Below are 14,816 nucleotides of genomic sequence, written 5' to 3' on the forward strand. Positions count from 1 at the left end.
TCCTCTCAAGCCCGATGTGAAAAAGCCCCTGCATTACTCTGATGCCATCTAAAATTCTTGGATGAAAGAAGTCTTCTTGTGTATAAATACAGAGGTAATGACCCCAAATATATATATATATATATATATATATATATATATATATATATATATAATCAAAGAGGTTATACCAAATCTCAACAAACATGGAAGGAGATTATTGGCCTGAACTCTCAGGCTAAATTCATTTGTCGAGGTTTGTCTCTCTTTCCTTTTCTTTTCATAGTTTTGCCACTGGTAGCTGGGTTTGCTGACTTGCAACACATGAGAATGATCTAACAAATCACAACATTGGAAATCCAACATGGTATTTAAGGGGGGATAAGTACTTTCATGGAATGCAGACACAAGTGGAAATAATTCTAAGAATCTAAATGAGTTCAAAAGAAAGCCTTCATGTGTTACCATGTTGCCACAAATGGGTAGACATCAAACTCGTTTACAAAAGTATTGGGAGTCCTTTTACATTCACTTCTAACTATTACCTTCTTCCAAATTACATCATGTTCAAGGTGGAGTCCTTTTCGATATTGTAATCCTGGAGTGTTCGGTTGTCCTCAAGTAATTTTCCTGCATAGACGAGCCTGAGATTTCTTACAGGTGTCCCTTCCTTTTCCTGAATCTTGGCCTTAACACTCTTGATGGTATCGCATAGCTTCATTACAAGTGAAATGGTCCTTCCAGTCAGTGGCTTAAAGAAAATCTGCATCTCGTAGGGCCGCAATTGAAGGGTTGATTCACTCTTGATGCCATATTCAGCTAAGGTTGGATCATCATCAAGCAGCTTTCCAGCATAGATAAGCATTTGTTGGTGTTGTGGGGTCCCCAACATGCTCTCAATTGTAGTTTTGATGTCCCGGATGGTGTACCATGTTTTCACTTCGAGTTTGATGACATCTCCTGTTCGCCTACTGACAAATATTTGCATTCCATCACTCGGGCGGAAGACTGCATGAAGAGTGGTTCCATTTTGGATGTTGTAAGAGGCCAAAGATTGGCTATCCTCAAGCAGTTTTCCGGCATAGATGAGGGTCTGTCTGTCAGGTGGGACTGCCTGCTTTTCCTGAACACAGGCCTTGACATTGTGGACAGTGTCCCAATTCTTCACTTCCAGCACAATGGTTTTTTTTATCAGAGGAATCTTCACATATATCTGCATTTTACCTCCTGACTGTACTAGCAAGTTGATGGTTGAGGCATTTTGGGATCCATAATCAACCATTGTCTGAACATTCTTGAGGTTGTTTCTGGAGATGGAAATCTCCTGGAGGTTAGTTGCAATACTATCCATATCTCGGAATTTAGCTTTAATGTTGTCAATTGTGTCCGAGATCTCTGCTCTGAACCCGATGGTTTTCTCAACCTTCACAAAGATCTTCATTGACAAAGACAGAAATACGAGAGTAAGAAATACGAGAGTAAAGATCAAGAGACAGAAGCATTGAAAAATGAGAAGTGGTTGCAATGTGTGATTTCAGTTTCACACACACTAGAAGAAGTGTTTACAAGACTACTTGAGGAAATGCTTGGTACTCTACAGAATATTGGCAGAATGGCATACATGCCAATCCAACCTACCCAAATAGATATGTGGGACATGTACACAGCACCAGTGTTAGATAGGCTCAATTGTCTGTATATGCTGGCCCAAGAAATCAGCTACATTTGTTCTTCAAGTGGGTCACATGAGTACAAAGAAATGGTCATTAGGACAAAAAAAAATAAAATTATCAGACCACATTCATTGTCAAGTGTTGCTCAACCCATGAGTGGATTGACGTGATTTTTGAGCCAGGGTACGTGCATGAAGGGGCCCACCTGATGAATGACAGCTTAGGTCTCTGACACAATCAAATCGAAAAGACAGTTTCAAGATTCATATGTACCTCGTCTTGAATATCAAACCACAAAAACCTCCACGAGATTGATAATTGAGACCATATAATAGATAAAGCATCACATGCTATGAAAATCCAACAACCATGGCTTTGGACAGGAGCAACACATGCCAGACTTTGTATATATGGCACAGATCCCTTTCTAAGTTTGTGTGTGTGTGCGCGCACTGTATAGCCCTATTTCAGGCTGGAATGTGTAGGATTTATGGTTCGACCATTGCTGTTCTCAGTTCGATAAGTGTTAAAGGATCCTATCCTATAGTGGTGGACTTAGTATTCTAGGTCAACCAGTTTGCAAATCAGGTTCACATAGTTCAATGAATTTGAATGTAATTTGATGCAATTCATGGTTTCATCCCAAATACACGGCTTGGATAAACAACAATAATTTATTTTTATTTTTTTGAAAGATATAAACAACAATAATTTGGACCATCCAAATTTTGGACCTCATTGTAAACAGATCATGTGGTTTGAATTTGGACCACTGACAATTTCATAACATAATAGGAGTCTTGAACACAAGAACATAATAGGAGTCATGAACACGAGACCTCCTGCTCTGATATCAATTTGATGCAGGACAATTAACAACTTGCTCTAAAAGCTCGAACTGATAGAGCATGGCGAATTAATCCATTTATCTCATAGCCCAAGCCTCACATCCATGGGTTAGGCCATCGGCCAAACCCTCCTCATGGGCCCCAAATCACATGGGTTCCGCTTCACATGAGCCGCCCACCCCGAGTATGCCCCCCTATCGCACAGGCCACCCCACCCGAGCCCGGTGTGAAAATGCCCTGCATTATATACCATCCAGTTGGTGTGCATTTGTTGATTATTCACACAAGACATTTTAGAACATAACTGGGCAACTAAATGGACCTGTGGAGTTCACAGTCCATCCCATTGAACTCTGGCTCATGTGGGCCGCACGCGTTAGGATAGGCCACCCGAATCCGTTGTATGGGGTCCTTTGGTCAAATTCGACCAAGATAAGGTTCAGACTGTCATAAAACCATCAATATAATGGGGATTCTCAATCAGACCAACCTAGACCCTTGATGTGGTCCAGACTTCAATCTAAATGGCCAGATGTGACGATCTTCAACCTGGATGGTTGGGACTTGGATCTTCAATCAGGACCCTTAGATGGGTCTTGTTCGATGGGCAAGCAATGGGATTATGAATTTTACCATCCGTAGAAATGTTCCACCGATGCATTTTATATAGAAGTTTTTCCGGCCTTTCAAGCAATTTGTAAGCTATATTTGTAATTTTCAAAGATTCATTTCTCAATCTACATTTGTAGTCTAAACGTAATTGCAATTTGAGGGCTACTTCCTCATTATCAATACAAGGAAACACTGATTTTTTATTTTTTATTTTTGTCATTTCTTCTTTGGAGTGGAAAACAAGATTCTCAATTGGATTGGATTATGCATCCAAACACAGCCTAAGAAACAGATTACATCAAATGTCCTAAACAGAGCAATTTCCTGAGGAATCAAATGGTGAAGATCTACCTGTTGAGGGACGGGCTCTAGTGGGGCCCCCGGATTTCGTGGAGTAGGGCTTTGAATACTCTCCATCTCTGTGGGGAACCTGAAGCCCTAGTTGCTTTTTTGAATAATAATAATAATAATATGAAGAACCTTGTTATAAGAGAGACGAGTAATTTATACATCGCATGCTTCGGAGTACTGGGATTCGGTACTGACACTCGACGGACCAAGTCGGTGCTCGCCGGTGGGCCCTACAATAATATATGCGTTTTATCCACGCCGTCCAGCCATTTTTTTCAGCTCATTTACGATTTGCTTCCAAAAATGAATTATATCCAAATCTCAGGTCGAAAACACCACTGGAAACGGTGGTGATTGAATGCTGACTATTAGAAACTTCCTAAGGCCTACTGTGATGTTTATTTTCCATCCAACCTGTTGAGTGTGTCACAAAGATCTGGATGATGGGAAATGATAAATATCAGCTTGATCTAAAACTTTTGCGGTCCTCAATAAATTTTTAATGGTGGGCGTTGAATCAGCACTCTCTTCTAGGATGCGGTCCACCTGAGATTTGGGTGTGCATCATTTCTGGTCTCATGCCCTAAATGATCTGGAAAAATGAATGGACGGCTTTGATAAAACACACACATCATGGTGGGGCCCATAAGGCTTTTCAAGCCACAAACCAGTACCGACGGAGGTAATGTAGGGGTCACTACCGAACGATGGAAGAGAAATTTCCGACGGGGGACCGGGCCTTTTTTCTCCACCGTCTTTTCCAAACGCTCCCAAACTTTGCTTTCCCAACCATACCACTCTGTACGGACGCATTATTTTCAGACGAATATACCCTTGAATTCAGTACGGTTGCACTGGTTATTCTGTTGACCTGTAGCTACGGATTATAACCGCAGCTAGTAGTAGCGGAGACATTCGGCATCGCAAACCTTTGCACAGTATACTTTGTAGACATTAGAATGGACGGTGCAACCGTGCTGAACGCAAGGGTATTTTCGTCTGAAAATAGTGTGTCCGTACAAAATGGCTTAGTTTGGAAAAGTAAAGGTACGGAGCTTGTGATGGTCTGGAGATTGGCGCGAGGTTAGGTTGGAGAGACGAACCGCTGAAAACGTTGTGACTTAGCATGTATATACAAGATCCTGTCCGTTCATCTGGTAGGGAACTCAATAATTATGCTTTTATAATGGAATCTCCTATTCATCGATCTGTAATCATGCTTTACATTAGGTTCTTCTGCTCATCGGTGCTTCCAAACGTTTCATTTCAATATAGACCAGTGGCGTGTTTTTCTTAACCCTCTGTTGTTCTCGTACATGTGTGGCCATTGCGATGAATGGGCTGGTCGATTTTGGGGCACGGTCATGGTCACGATGGGCCTAGAATATTAATGGTCCGGATCTTGTAAATATGTTCTAGATCAGCACATGTGACTAAAGGGGCTTGAAAAGAAGGGTGAAAGGATAAATCAAAGGGCGTTGGTGTACCCTGGAATCCGTTTACCGCGTGGGTCAACATGAGAATCAAAATAAATTTGAACTCAATAATTTATGAGCCCACCTTAACGTTTAAGTGAAATCCATCCCTCATTTAGCCATAACGCCTCAAAATCAGCCCGACCACTAATTCAGTGGGCCACTTGAGAGAGGAAGCCCACCCTTTTTTTAAAGCTCATTGTCACGCTCGGAAAATTTGAGTATCCGAATAAAGTAATTGGACCCGATTCCCAAGCCTATGGGTACAAGATTTACTTTTATTTGATAATATATAACTAATTTCATTCTCAATGCACCGAGATTCATCGTGACATTATTTTCATAAACTAAGTACAAATAAAAATATCATATCATCGTATCAAACTAATTAAATATAATCAACTCAACTTTAATACATCATTCTTTCACTAAAATAAAACTGAGTAAGAGGAAATATATAATCCATTAAGTTTAAACTAAAACTAAAACAAAAGCAATATTTTTAGCTCATCAATAATAGTACGCCTCCTTGAAGTATTCATATCCAATATTTGAAATATTTAAACACCCTGGTTACGACAACTAAATAAAATCATTTTCATCACAACCAAAATTTGTACATTAATACCATAACACACCTTCATAATAATAAATAATTTTAAAAAAAATTAGCATTTAAGGAGACTAATTATTCATAAAAATATTTTAAAATTTAAGAAAATGATTCCATAAATGTTTGAATTTAAAATGCACTCATCTATAACATAAAAATATATCTGCCCTAACAATCTTTTAAGAAATGACCATACGCAAAGCACCACGTAATATCTTTTAGAAAACGACCCTGGACAAAGTATCACGTGATATTTTTAGGAGTTAGTACAGTGCAGCGCATCTGTGTGTATCTTTTAGGGAATTACCTAAGGCAGAGCACCCGTGCCAATCTTTCAGGAGTGACCTAGGCATAACACTCATGTTTGTATCTTTTAGGGAATTACCTAGATCAGAGCACCCGTGCCAATTTTTCGGGAATCACCCTAGGCAGAGCACCTATATTACGATATGTTAGCCATATACTCTAAAATTTCTCAATTTCCTTATACCAATTATAACTAATTTCAGTTACATTAAGTCAACAATATATTCTCCCAAAAATTGACATACCAATATAACAATTCAGATTTTTATGGAGAAACAACTACAACAATAATAATATGAAATTAAATAAAATAATAACTAATCGATGGTAATTCAAAAATGTCATACACTATAAGGAAAAAAAAAAAAAAAACAAACATAATATATTTATGTATGAGTAATCATCAATCCAATGTGTACATTATTTAATAAAACAAAAGGAATTCTTAAATTTTATAATTAAAAATAATAATAATTATATATTTAGTGGTAACTCAAGAAAGCATATATAATAGGAGGAAAGAACAAACATATAATATATTCAAAATTTTTATGCACAAGTAGTCATCAATCTAATGTGTACATTATTCAACAACACATCAACACAAAAGTATTCAATGCCTATGATATTTACGTATAAATATCAATATGGGGTGTGGTTTAGATCACATATCTGATGCATAACTTGTGTCAAGAGACGGCTATAACATAACTTAACGGTTGATGATCTTGCCAAAGAAAATGGTACATTATCTAATAGCAACTTGTTGATCGATAGTTTTCCAATGATTTCACTTCTTCGAGATAACGAAGTTTAATGTAGGAAACTTGAAATGTGAGGGATTAAGACTTTAACAAAGATTCGTCAGTGGTTTCGGAGGCTCATGTTGCTGATTAATATCATTATTATCGACAGATTCATTCCGTTGTCAAGCGAAAATATGGGAGACGTGAGAGAGAGGTTCGAGATCTTGGTTTGGTAATGGCACATGTCGTACATTATGTGTATTTTTCTTTTTTTATATATATATATTTTTTATTTTTATGGGTTAAAATGACAATTCCACCGAATAAATGGTTCAGATCAGGACCTTGGGCCCACTTTCCCGATGGTTTGGAAGTAATAGTTAGGTCCAAAGCTCGGGAAGATTGGTTAACACACGTCTCTTGTAATATATTTTATTTATTTATTTATTTATTTTTACACAATAGACCCTATAGTGGCGTTGCAGAGAATCCATTCCGTTCATCTGTTTTACCTAGTTATGTTAGGGCATGGGTTCAAAAATGAAGGCGATTTAAAATTGTGGTGGGCCACACCAAAGGGATAAGTGGGGTTTGGAATACCTACCTTTTTTTTAAAAAAAAATGGGATGTTATACTCACTGTGATGAATAAATGAAATCCACTCCAACTGGTAGATGCAAAGCTAAAATTTAAGGATTGAGAGTAAAAATCAAGCCCATCATTGATTCTGGTCGGCCACATGAAAGAAAATAGTTTAAAAGGTGCATGTTACTGTTTCTCTTCATATGTCCCACTTGAATAACGTACCGGGCTGAATTTTGTACAATTTGGATAAAATTGAGTGATGCACCTGATGATGATCTGGGTGGATTTGAGGTAAATACCATGGTAGAGCATGTTGAGATTTGACTTCAAGTAGTAGTAAGCCCTGCAGTGATGTTTAAGAAATCTACCCTACTCACTTAGGTCAGGCACCCACTTTTAGCCATAGGGCTAAAAAAATTCTAATATGTGGTTCAGGTGGGCCATGTGAGGGGAAACATATGGTAAAGGGACACCTTGTATACTATTTCTAATTGTAGAGTACACTTGAATCATTAACCAAGCTAATTTTTTAGGGCAATGTACGTTTTGGAATGGAGTAATCACCTAGTTATGGGAGTGGATTTTACATAAAATCACAGCGGGTCTCATGTGAGAATTTTTGTGGCTTGCACGTGTGGATGCAGTCACTTTTGCATGAATTTGGTTGGAAATTAACTTTAAGAATTAGTGGGCTTCACTATAATATTTGAGTAAAATTCACCCCGGTCACCAAGTGTGTTATCTGATAGTAGTCATAAGGCCTAAAAATCAACTTGGTATATGATTTGAGTGAGCCATACGAAGGAGAACAGTTGGGAGAGAGACACTCCCTATACTATTTTCCAATCGAAATTATATATCGATCGGAAGCTCTATCTGCCACCCACTTGGATCCTGATGTCAAGAACACAGCAAAATCCGTGTCTTAAATCCACAGAAAGGGTATAGCTGTGATGAGATTGCTTGAGAAATTCATGATCTGTATATATATATATAAATAATAATAATAATAAGTGTAATTTCAAGTCTGAGGTCATATTTCTCTTCCAAATACTAGGACTGTAGCTTGTGTGATTAGTTGATGAAAAGCCTACACAAACGTAGGCATTAAATTCTCTTATATATACTCTCTACTTCTTTCTACAGAGTGGGGTTATAGAATTGGGAGATGTATACAGACGGCCGATAGTATCCCTGTATGTGGAATGCATTAGCCAACAGATCAAACATTGAAAGTCTTTGGTCTATATGGTTCATCAAAACAATTAGACATGGCATAGAAATCATTTAATGATGGTCTAACTACTAAATTTCAGTTACATAGGGAAGAATAAAAATGGATATTTTGTCTCTCCTGATTAGATCAATTTACAAAAATTTCAACAGTCTAGCATAGGCGATCGTGACAATAGCTGGTGTGGGCAGGTCCTCACCAGAACCAACATGAAGATGAGGTCTAGATGCAACGTGTGATTTTTCCATTGGGTCATATGGGATTTTTCCATTCTTTCCGCTGATCAAAATATTCCCCATTTTGCCCAAGAAAGATTGATTGAACCATCAATAATTCAAAGCGCGAAATGCAATTAGATGAATTTATTGGGGGATCAATATCATCAATTAGAAGAATTTATGGTTTGGCTTGGACCAATAAAATGAAGTATGTATAGATTCCCACTAAAAGCATAAGCATCTTAAACGAACTTGAGGTAGAGGAAAGCGTTGGATGGTATTTTAGTGAATAAGAGAAGTGTCTACCTGTGGTTCAACAAATGGGAGAAAATACCTTCTGATTGAGAGATCTAACCAATCACAACATTGTAAATTCAACATGGGATTGAAGGAGGAAAAAAAAAACTTTCATGGAATGCAAACATAAGTGGAAATAATTCTAAGAATTAAATGAGTTCAAAACAAAGGTTTTATGTTTTACCATGTTACCACAAATGGGTAGACATCATACTCATTTACAAAAGCCATGATGATGATTTTCAAATGTCATCTTCCAAGAGTTTCCTTTTCCAAATTAAAACATGTGCAGGGTGGATTCATTTTCAATGTTGTAATCCTTGAGTGTTCGGTCATCATTGAGTATTTTTCCTGAGTAGAGGAGTCTTTGATTTTTTAGAGGGGTCCCTTCCATGTTTTGAATCTTGGCCTTAACATTCTTGACGGGATCGCATACCTCCGCTACTAATGTAATAGTCCTTCCAGCTGGTGTCTTAACAAATATCTGCATCCCGTAAGGCCGCAATTGAAGAATGGAATCACTCTTGATGCCATAATCAGCTAAGGTTGGATTGTCGTCAAGTAGCTTTCCAGCATATATAAGCATTTGTCGGTGTTCTGAGGCCCCCAACAAGCTCTCAATTGTCGTTTTGATGTCCCGGATGGTGTACCAAGCTTTCACTTCAAGTTTGATAGCATCTCCTGTTTGCTTGCTTACAAATATTTGCATTCCATCGCTTGGGCGGAAGATTGCATGAAGAGTGGCTCCATTTTGGATGTTGTAAGAGGCCAACGACCGGCTATCCTCAAGCAGTTTTCCGGCATAGATGAGGGTCTGTCTATCAGGTGGGATTGTCTCCTTCTCCTGAACTTGGGCCTTGATATTGTAGATGGTGTCACAATTCTTCACTTCCAGCCCAATGGTTGTCTTTAGCAGAGGAATCTTGATATTAATTTGCATATTAACTCCTGAATGGACTAGTAAGTTAAGAGTAGCGGCATCTTGGGATCCGTATTTAACCATTGTATGTACATCCTTGAGGTTGTTTCCGGATAAGAAAGTCTCCTGGACATTAGTTGCAATGCTATCCATATCTTGGATTTTAGCTTTGATGTCATTGGTTGTGTCCGAGCTCTCTGCTCTGATTGCGATGATTTTCTCAATCTTTACAAATATCTTTATTCACAAAGAGAGAAGTATGAGTGTAAAGATCAAGAGACAGAAGCATTGAAAAATGAAATGTGGACTCGATTGTATATTGGGCATGAACCTACAATCAGATTGATTGAACAAACCCGACCTTGGACACATCTACTCATTGCATTTGGACCTTTAGCTATTTCATTTCAATTATTGTTCGATGGCCACCAATCGAATGGTAATGATCATCCTTCTTCTACATGAATTTTTAGTCTTGACCATTTACAATCAAACCCAGGTTTTGAACGGTTAGATCATGATACATATATCCAAGAGTCCAGTTGTTATATGCACGTGTAAATGGTTATACTCTCTAAGAGCTTTGGTTAATTGGTGCAGCCCAATTATTGAGTCAATGAGATCTCGACTCAAATCGCAAAGAACCAAACCAGAGTATACCCACAAGAATAATGGAGTAGAGATGGAGAAATAATTTTATTGATATTAAAATTCTCTTATACTATTAAAGGAAAACCGACAATTAGAAAAATTAATATTGAAATTAACTACTTCCACATCCCTTTTTATAATACCAAATAAATTTTTGATGAAAATATACCAAATGAATCTAATCTAACTAAGAGGATACAAGCCTAACATAATAAAAACAAATATAAAAACAAATTATCTTCAATCACATCCCCTCGTATCTTCAATCAAATATTTAAATAATAAATAATAAATTGTAATAATTGATTTAAGCTATTAAATCTATAATAAAGAGTAAAAAATTAGGACACGTTGAGCTCTATGGTGGGATATGGGCCTACATTATTAGTGAGCTGTGAGCCTAAATGGGTCTATAGGCCTGCATCATTAACTTAAATGGCTAGCCCTGCACATAGTGATTACTTACTCTACCATATTTACATTCCAATGTTTCATCCCAAATACACAAAACTTGGATGAACAACAATAATTTGGACCGTCTAAATTGTGGACCTCATTGTAGACAAATCATGTCTTTTGAATTTAGAACACTAATGGTTTCAGAACATAATACTTTTGGCATACCATCTGGTTGTGTGCATTTGCTGATTATTCACACAAGACATTTTAGGACATAACTGGAAAAGCACATGGACCTGTGGAGTTCCCAGTCCATCCCATTGATCTTTGGCTCATGTGGACCGCACTCGTTAAGATGGGCCACCCGAATCCGATGTATGGGTCCTTTGGTCCAATTTAACAAAGATATGGTCCAGACTGTCATAAAACCGGATTAGGTGCATCCAGGCCTCACCCAACACAGTGTGGCCCTGACTTTACAGCCCACCTTAGTGTATGTCTTGTAAATCCATGCCGTCCATCCATTTTTGCAGATAATTTTAGGGCATGAGATAAAAAACGAAGTAGATCCAAATCTCAGATGGACTACACTACAGGAAGCAGTAGTGATTGACCATTAAAATCTTCTTGTGAGCCACAAAAGAATTGGATCAAGCTGATATTTGTTTTCTTCCTTCATCCAGGTCTGTGTGACCTTATCAACAGGTTGGATGGCAAATAAACATTACAGTCGGCCCTAGAAAGTTTTTAATGTTGAGCGTTCAATCACCACTGTTTGCTATGGTGTGGTCTATCTGAGATTTGGGTCTGTTTCATTTTTGGGAAACCAAAAAATGAGCCTGCAAAACAGTTGGACGGCATGGATATACAAGATATCCATCAAGGTGGGCCCCACAGTCAGGGCTGCTCCTAATCTGCTCCTGCAATTAATGGGGATTCTCAACCAGACCAATCTAGACCCTTGATGTAGTCCAGACTTCAATCTAAATAGCTGCATGTGACGATCTTCAACCTGGATGGTTGGGACTTGGATCTTTAATCAGGACCCTTAGATGGATCTAACAAAACCCTCATATTTATATCAAAGCTTTTCCAATCTTTCATGCTATTTGTAAGCTATATTTCTAGTTTTAAAGCGTATTTGTAGTTTAAACATAATTGCAAGTTGAGGACTACTCCCTCAGTATAAACACATCACCGATTTTCATTTTTTTCGTTTTCTTCCTTGGATTGAAAACGAACATTCTAAATTCGATTGGATTGTGCATCCAAACACAGCCTAAGAAACAGATAATTCAGAAACAGAGTAAATCAAATATCCCAAACAGAGCCATTTCCTCATAGAATTAAATGGTGAAAATCTACCTGTTGATGGATGGGCTCCGGTAGGGCCCGCGGATTTCCTGGAGTGGGGATTTGGGTGTTCTCCATCTCTGTGGGGAATCTGAAACCCTTACTTACGACTGAGAAAGAGAGAGAATACGCTATCGCAATAGGAGAAAATCTCTCTCTATTTAGGAAGGTGATTTGGTAGAGCGGGAAGAACCGGAATATAAGTCCAGCAGCATCGCTATCGTTATGGACACGGATTACCTTAGACGGGAAGCTACCCACCCACTTTGGTGTTTGTGAGAAATCCACCCCGTCCAACCGTTTTGCCAGATCATTTTAGGACATTGGCCCAAAAATGAGGTAGATCCAAAACTCAAGTGGGCCGCACGACAGGAAACAGTGAGGATTAAATGTCCACCGTTAAAACATTCGTGGATCCACCATGATGGTACGTAGATGACCGACGTCGTTCAAATCCCACTTTTTTTTTACTGTAGTGTGATTCACTTGAGTATTTGTTCTGACTTGTTTTTGGGCTCATCACCTAAACTAATTTTTTGAAATGGATGAACGGTGTAGATATAACACATACATCGTGGTGGAGCCCAGTGAGTTCAATAGCGCCGACCATTACCGAGATATCGAGGGGTCATAGCGGAATCCGAGCTCTCTACGAAGAAAACAATTAATGAGGTAAAAAGACCTATTTAACCCACTTTTTGACCATGGAAGGGAAATCGGAAGACCATCACGGCGTGGCTTTGGTGGATTAATCATTGGATGTGGGGCCATCCTGATGTATATGAACTAAATCCACGCCGTCCATCCGTTTTGACAGCTCATTTTAGTGTATGATCCAAAAAAAATGAAGAAGATCCAAATCTCGGCTGGACCATACCACAGTAAACAGTGATGACTGACCATTAAAAACTTTGTGGGCCACAGAATTTTTGGATCAAGGTGATATTCATGTGGTACCTTCATCCATGTCTTTATGACCTCATCAACTGATTGGATGGAATATAAACATTCTGGTGTCCCCAAGAAGTATTTAACGGTGAGTATTCAATCACCACCGTTTCCTGTGGTGTGGTCCACCTAAGGTTTGGATCTGCTTCACTTTTGAGTTGATGCTCTTAAATGAACTGTAAAAATGGATGTACAGCACTGATATAAGGCACATACATAAGGGTGGGCCCCAAAGTCAATGATCCATTGAAGCTGCCCGATGAAAAGATTGGTTCATTTTCAAACTGTATTACCTCGTCGCATGCTGTGGTGACTATATATAAACCGTAATTTTTAAAAATAAGAAATGCCACTTGTAACAAAGGGTCTTGGGGGCTAGTCATCCGAAGCTAGGTGGGGCCCATCATAATATTGGCTAGAAATCTACCTATTCCATATGTTTTCCCACTCATTCTACAGCATGACCTAAAAATGAGGCAGATCCGAAGCTCAAGTGAGCTCTACAATAAAAAAGAGTAGAGATGGTATATCAACCATTAAAACATTTATGAGCCACATAAGCTTTGGATCATGATAATATTTTTCTTCTTTATTGTGTGGCTCACTTGAGCTATATATCTGCCGTATTTTTTTTTCTTATACAGGCAAGAAGGATGAACGAAATACACTCCTCACAAACATTATGGTGGGCCCCACTTATCATTGGATAGTCATATCATAACGTCAGCAAGAGATTTGGTGCATCTCGAATCCGACAAGGTAGGTTGATCAATGCCAACTATTGGGCCCACCTTGATGTATATGCCTTATATCAATGCTGTAAATTCATTTTGGAAAAATGTCCAAAACATGAAGTAGATCCAAATCTTAGATGGATCATGATGCGGGAAATAGTGATAATCATTTATTAAAAACTTTTGGTGGGCGGTTAAAGTTTAGGGTGATATCTTCATCCCGGTATTTTTGGCTTGTGACCTTATCAAGAGGTTGAATGGCAAATAAAAATTCCAGTGGGCCCCGTGAAGGTTTTTAATGATAGGGATTCAATCACAACTATTTCTTGTGGCATGGTCCACTTAATATTTGGATCTACTTTATTTTTTGATTTATGCTCTAAAGTGAGCTTTTAAAATGAATAGGCGGTATGAATATCGATGATTTACAATAAACATCGGTGAACCACAGTTAATATCAGCAATCCTCCTCATGAGATGCTAGTGATCCACAATTAATATTGGTGATATTTATTGTGTATTGTCGATACTCACTATGTATTGTCAAATGGACGAAACTGATCATAACTTCTTAATTACATTTTTTATTCAGTGATTTTGTACACGTTGGAGAGATAATTTGATTAACTTTTAAATGGCTTTAGAGCCACCTTATTTGGACACTATTTGATTGCCCAAAATTTGACCAAAAGTTTATTAAGGATTGTAGATTGTCGGTATGCATCTTATATCGTCAGTTCCACAAAAATGATCATAACTCCCTTGTTACATGTACGATTTGAGTGATCTTATATTCGTTGGAAAGATCATTTGATGAATTTTTAAATGAATTTATAATCACTTCATTTGGACACCAATTGATTGTCTAAAAGTGG

General features: G+C 38.1%; 1 protein-coding gene across 1 annotated transcript; it reads right to left on the reverse strand.

The window, feature by feature from the left end:
- Positions 1–335: 335 nt before the first annotated feature.
- On the reverse strand, positions 336–12,438 carry LOC131240431 (polyubiquitin 11-like). The gene is made up of 2 exons (XM_058238658.1): positions 12,272–12,438; positions 336–1,414 (listed from the first exon to the last, which is right to left on the reverse strand). The coding sequence occupies exons 1-2, from the start codon at positions 12,335–12,337 to the stop codon at positions 536–538; spliced, it is 945 nt and encodes a 314-aa protein (XP_058094641.1). The 5' UTR covers positions 12,338–12,438; the 3' UTR covers positions 336–535.
- Between the last annotated feature and the right edge of the window lie 2,378 nt (positions 12,439–14,816).

This window comes from Magnolia sinica, chromosome 3 (assembly GCF_029962835.1).
Source record: "Magnolia sinica isolate HGM2019 chromosome 3, MsV1, whole genome shotgun sequence".
Lineage (NCBI taxonomy): Eukaryota > Viridiplantae > Streptophyta > Magnoliopsida > Magnoliales > Magnoliaceae > Magnolia > Magnolia sinica.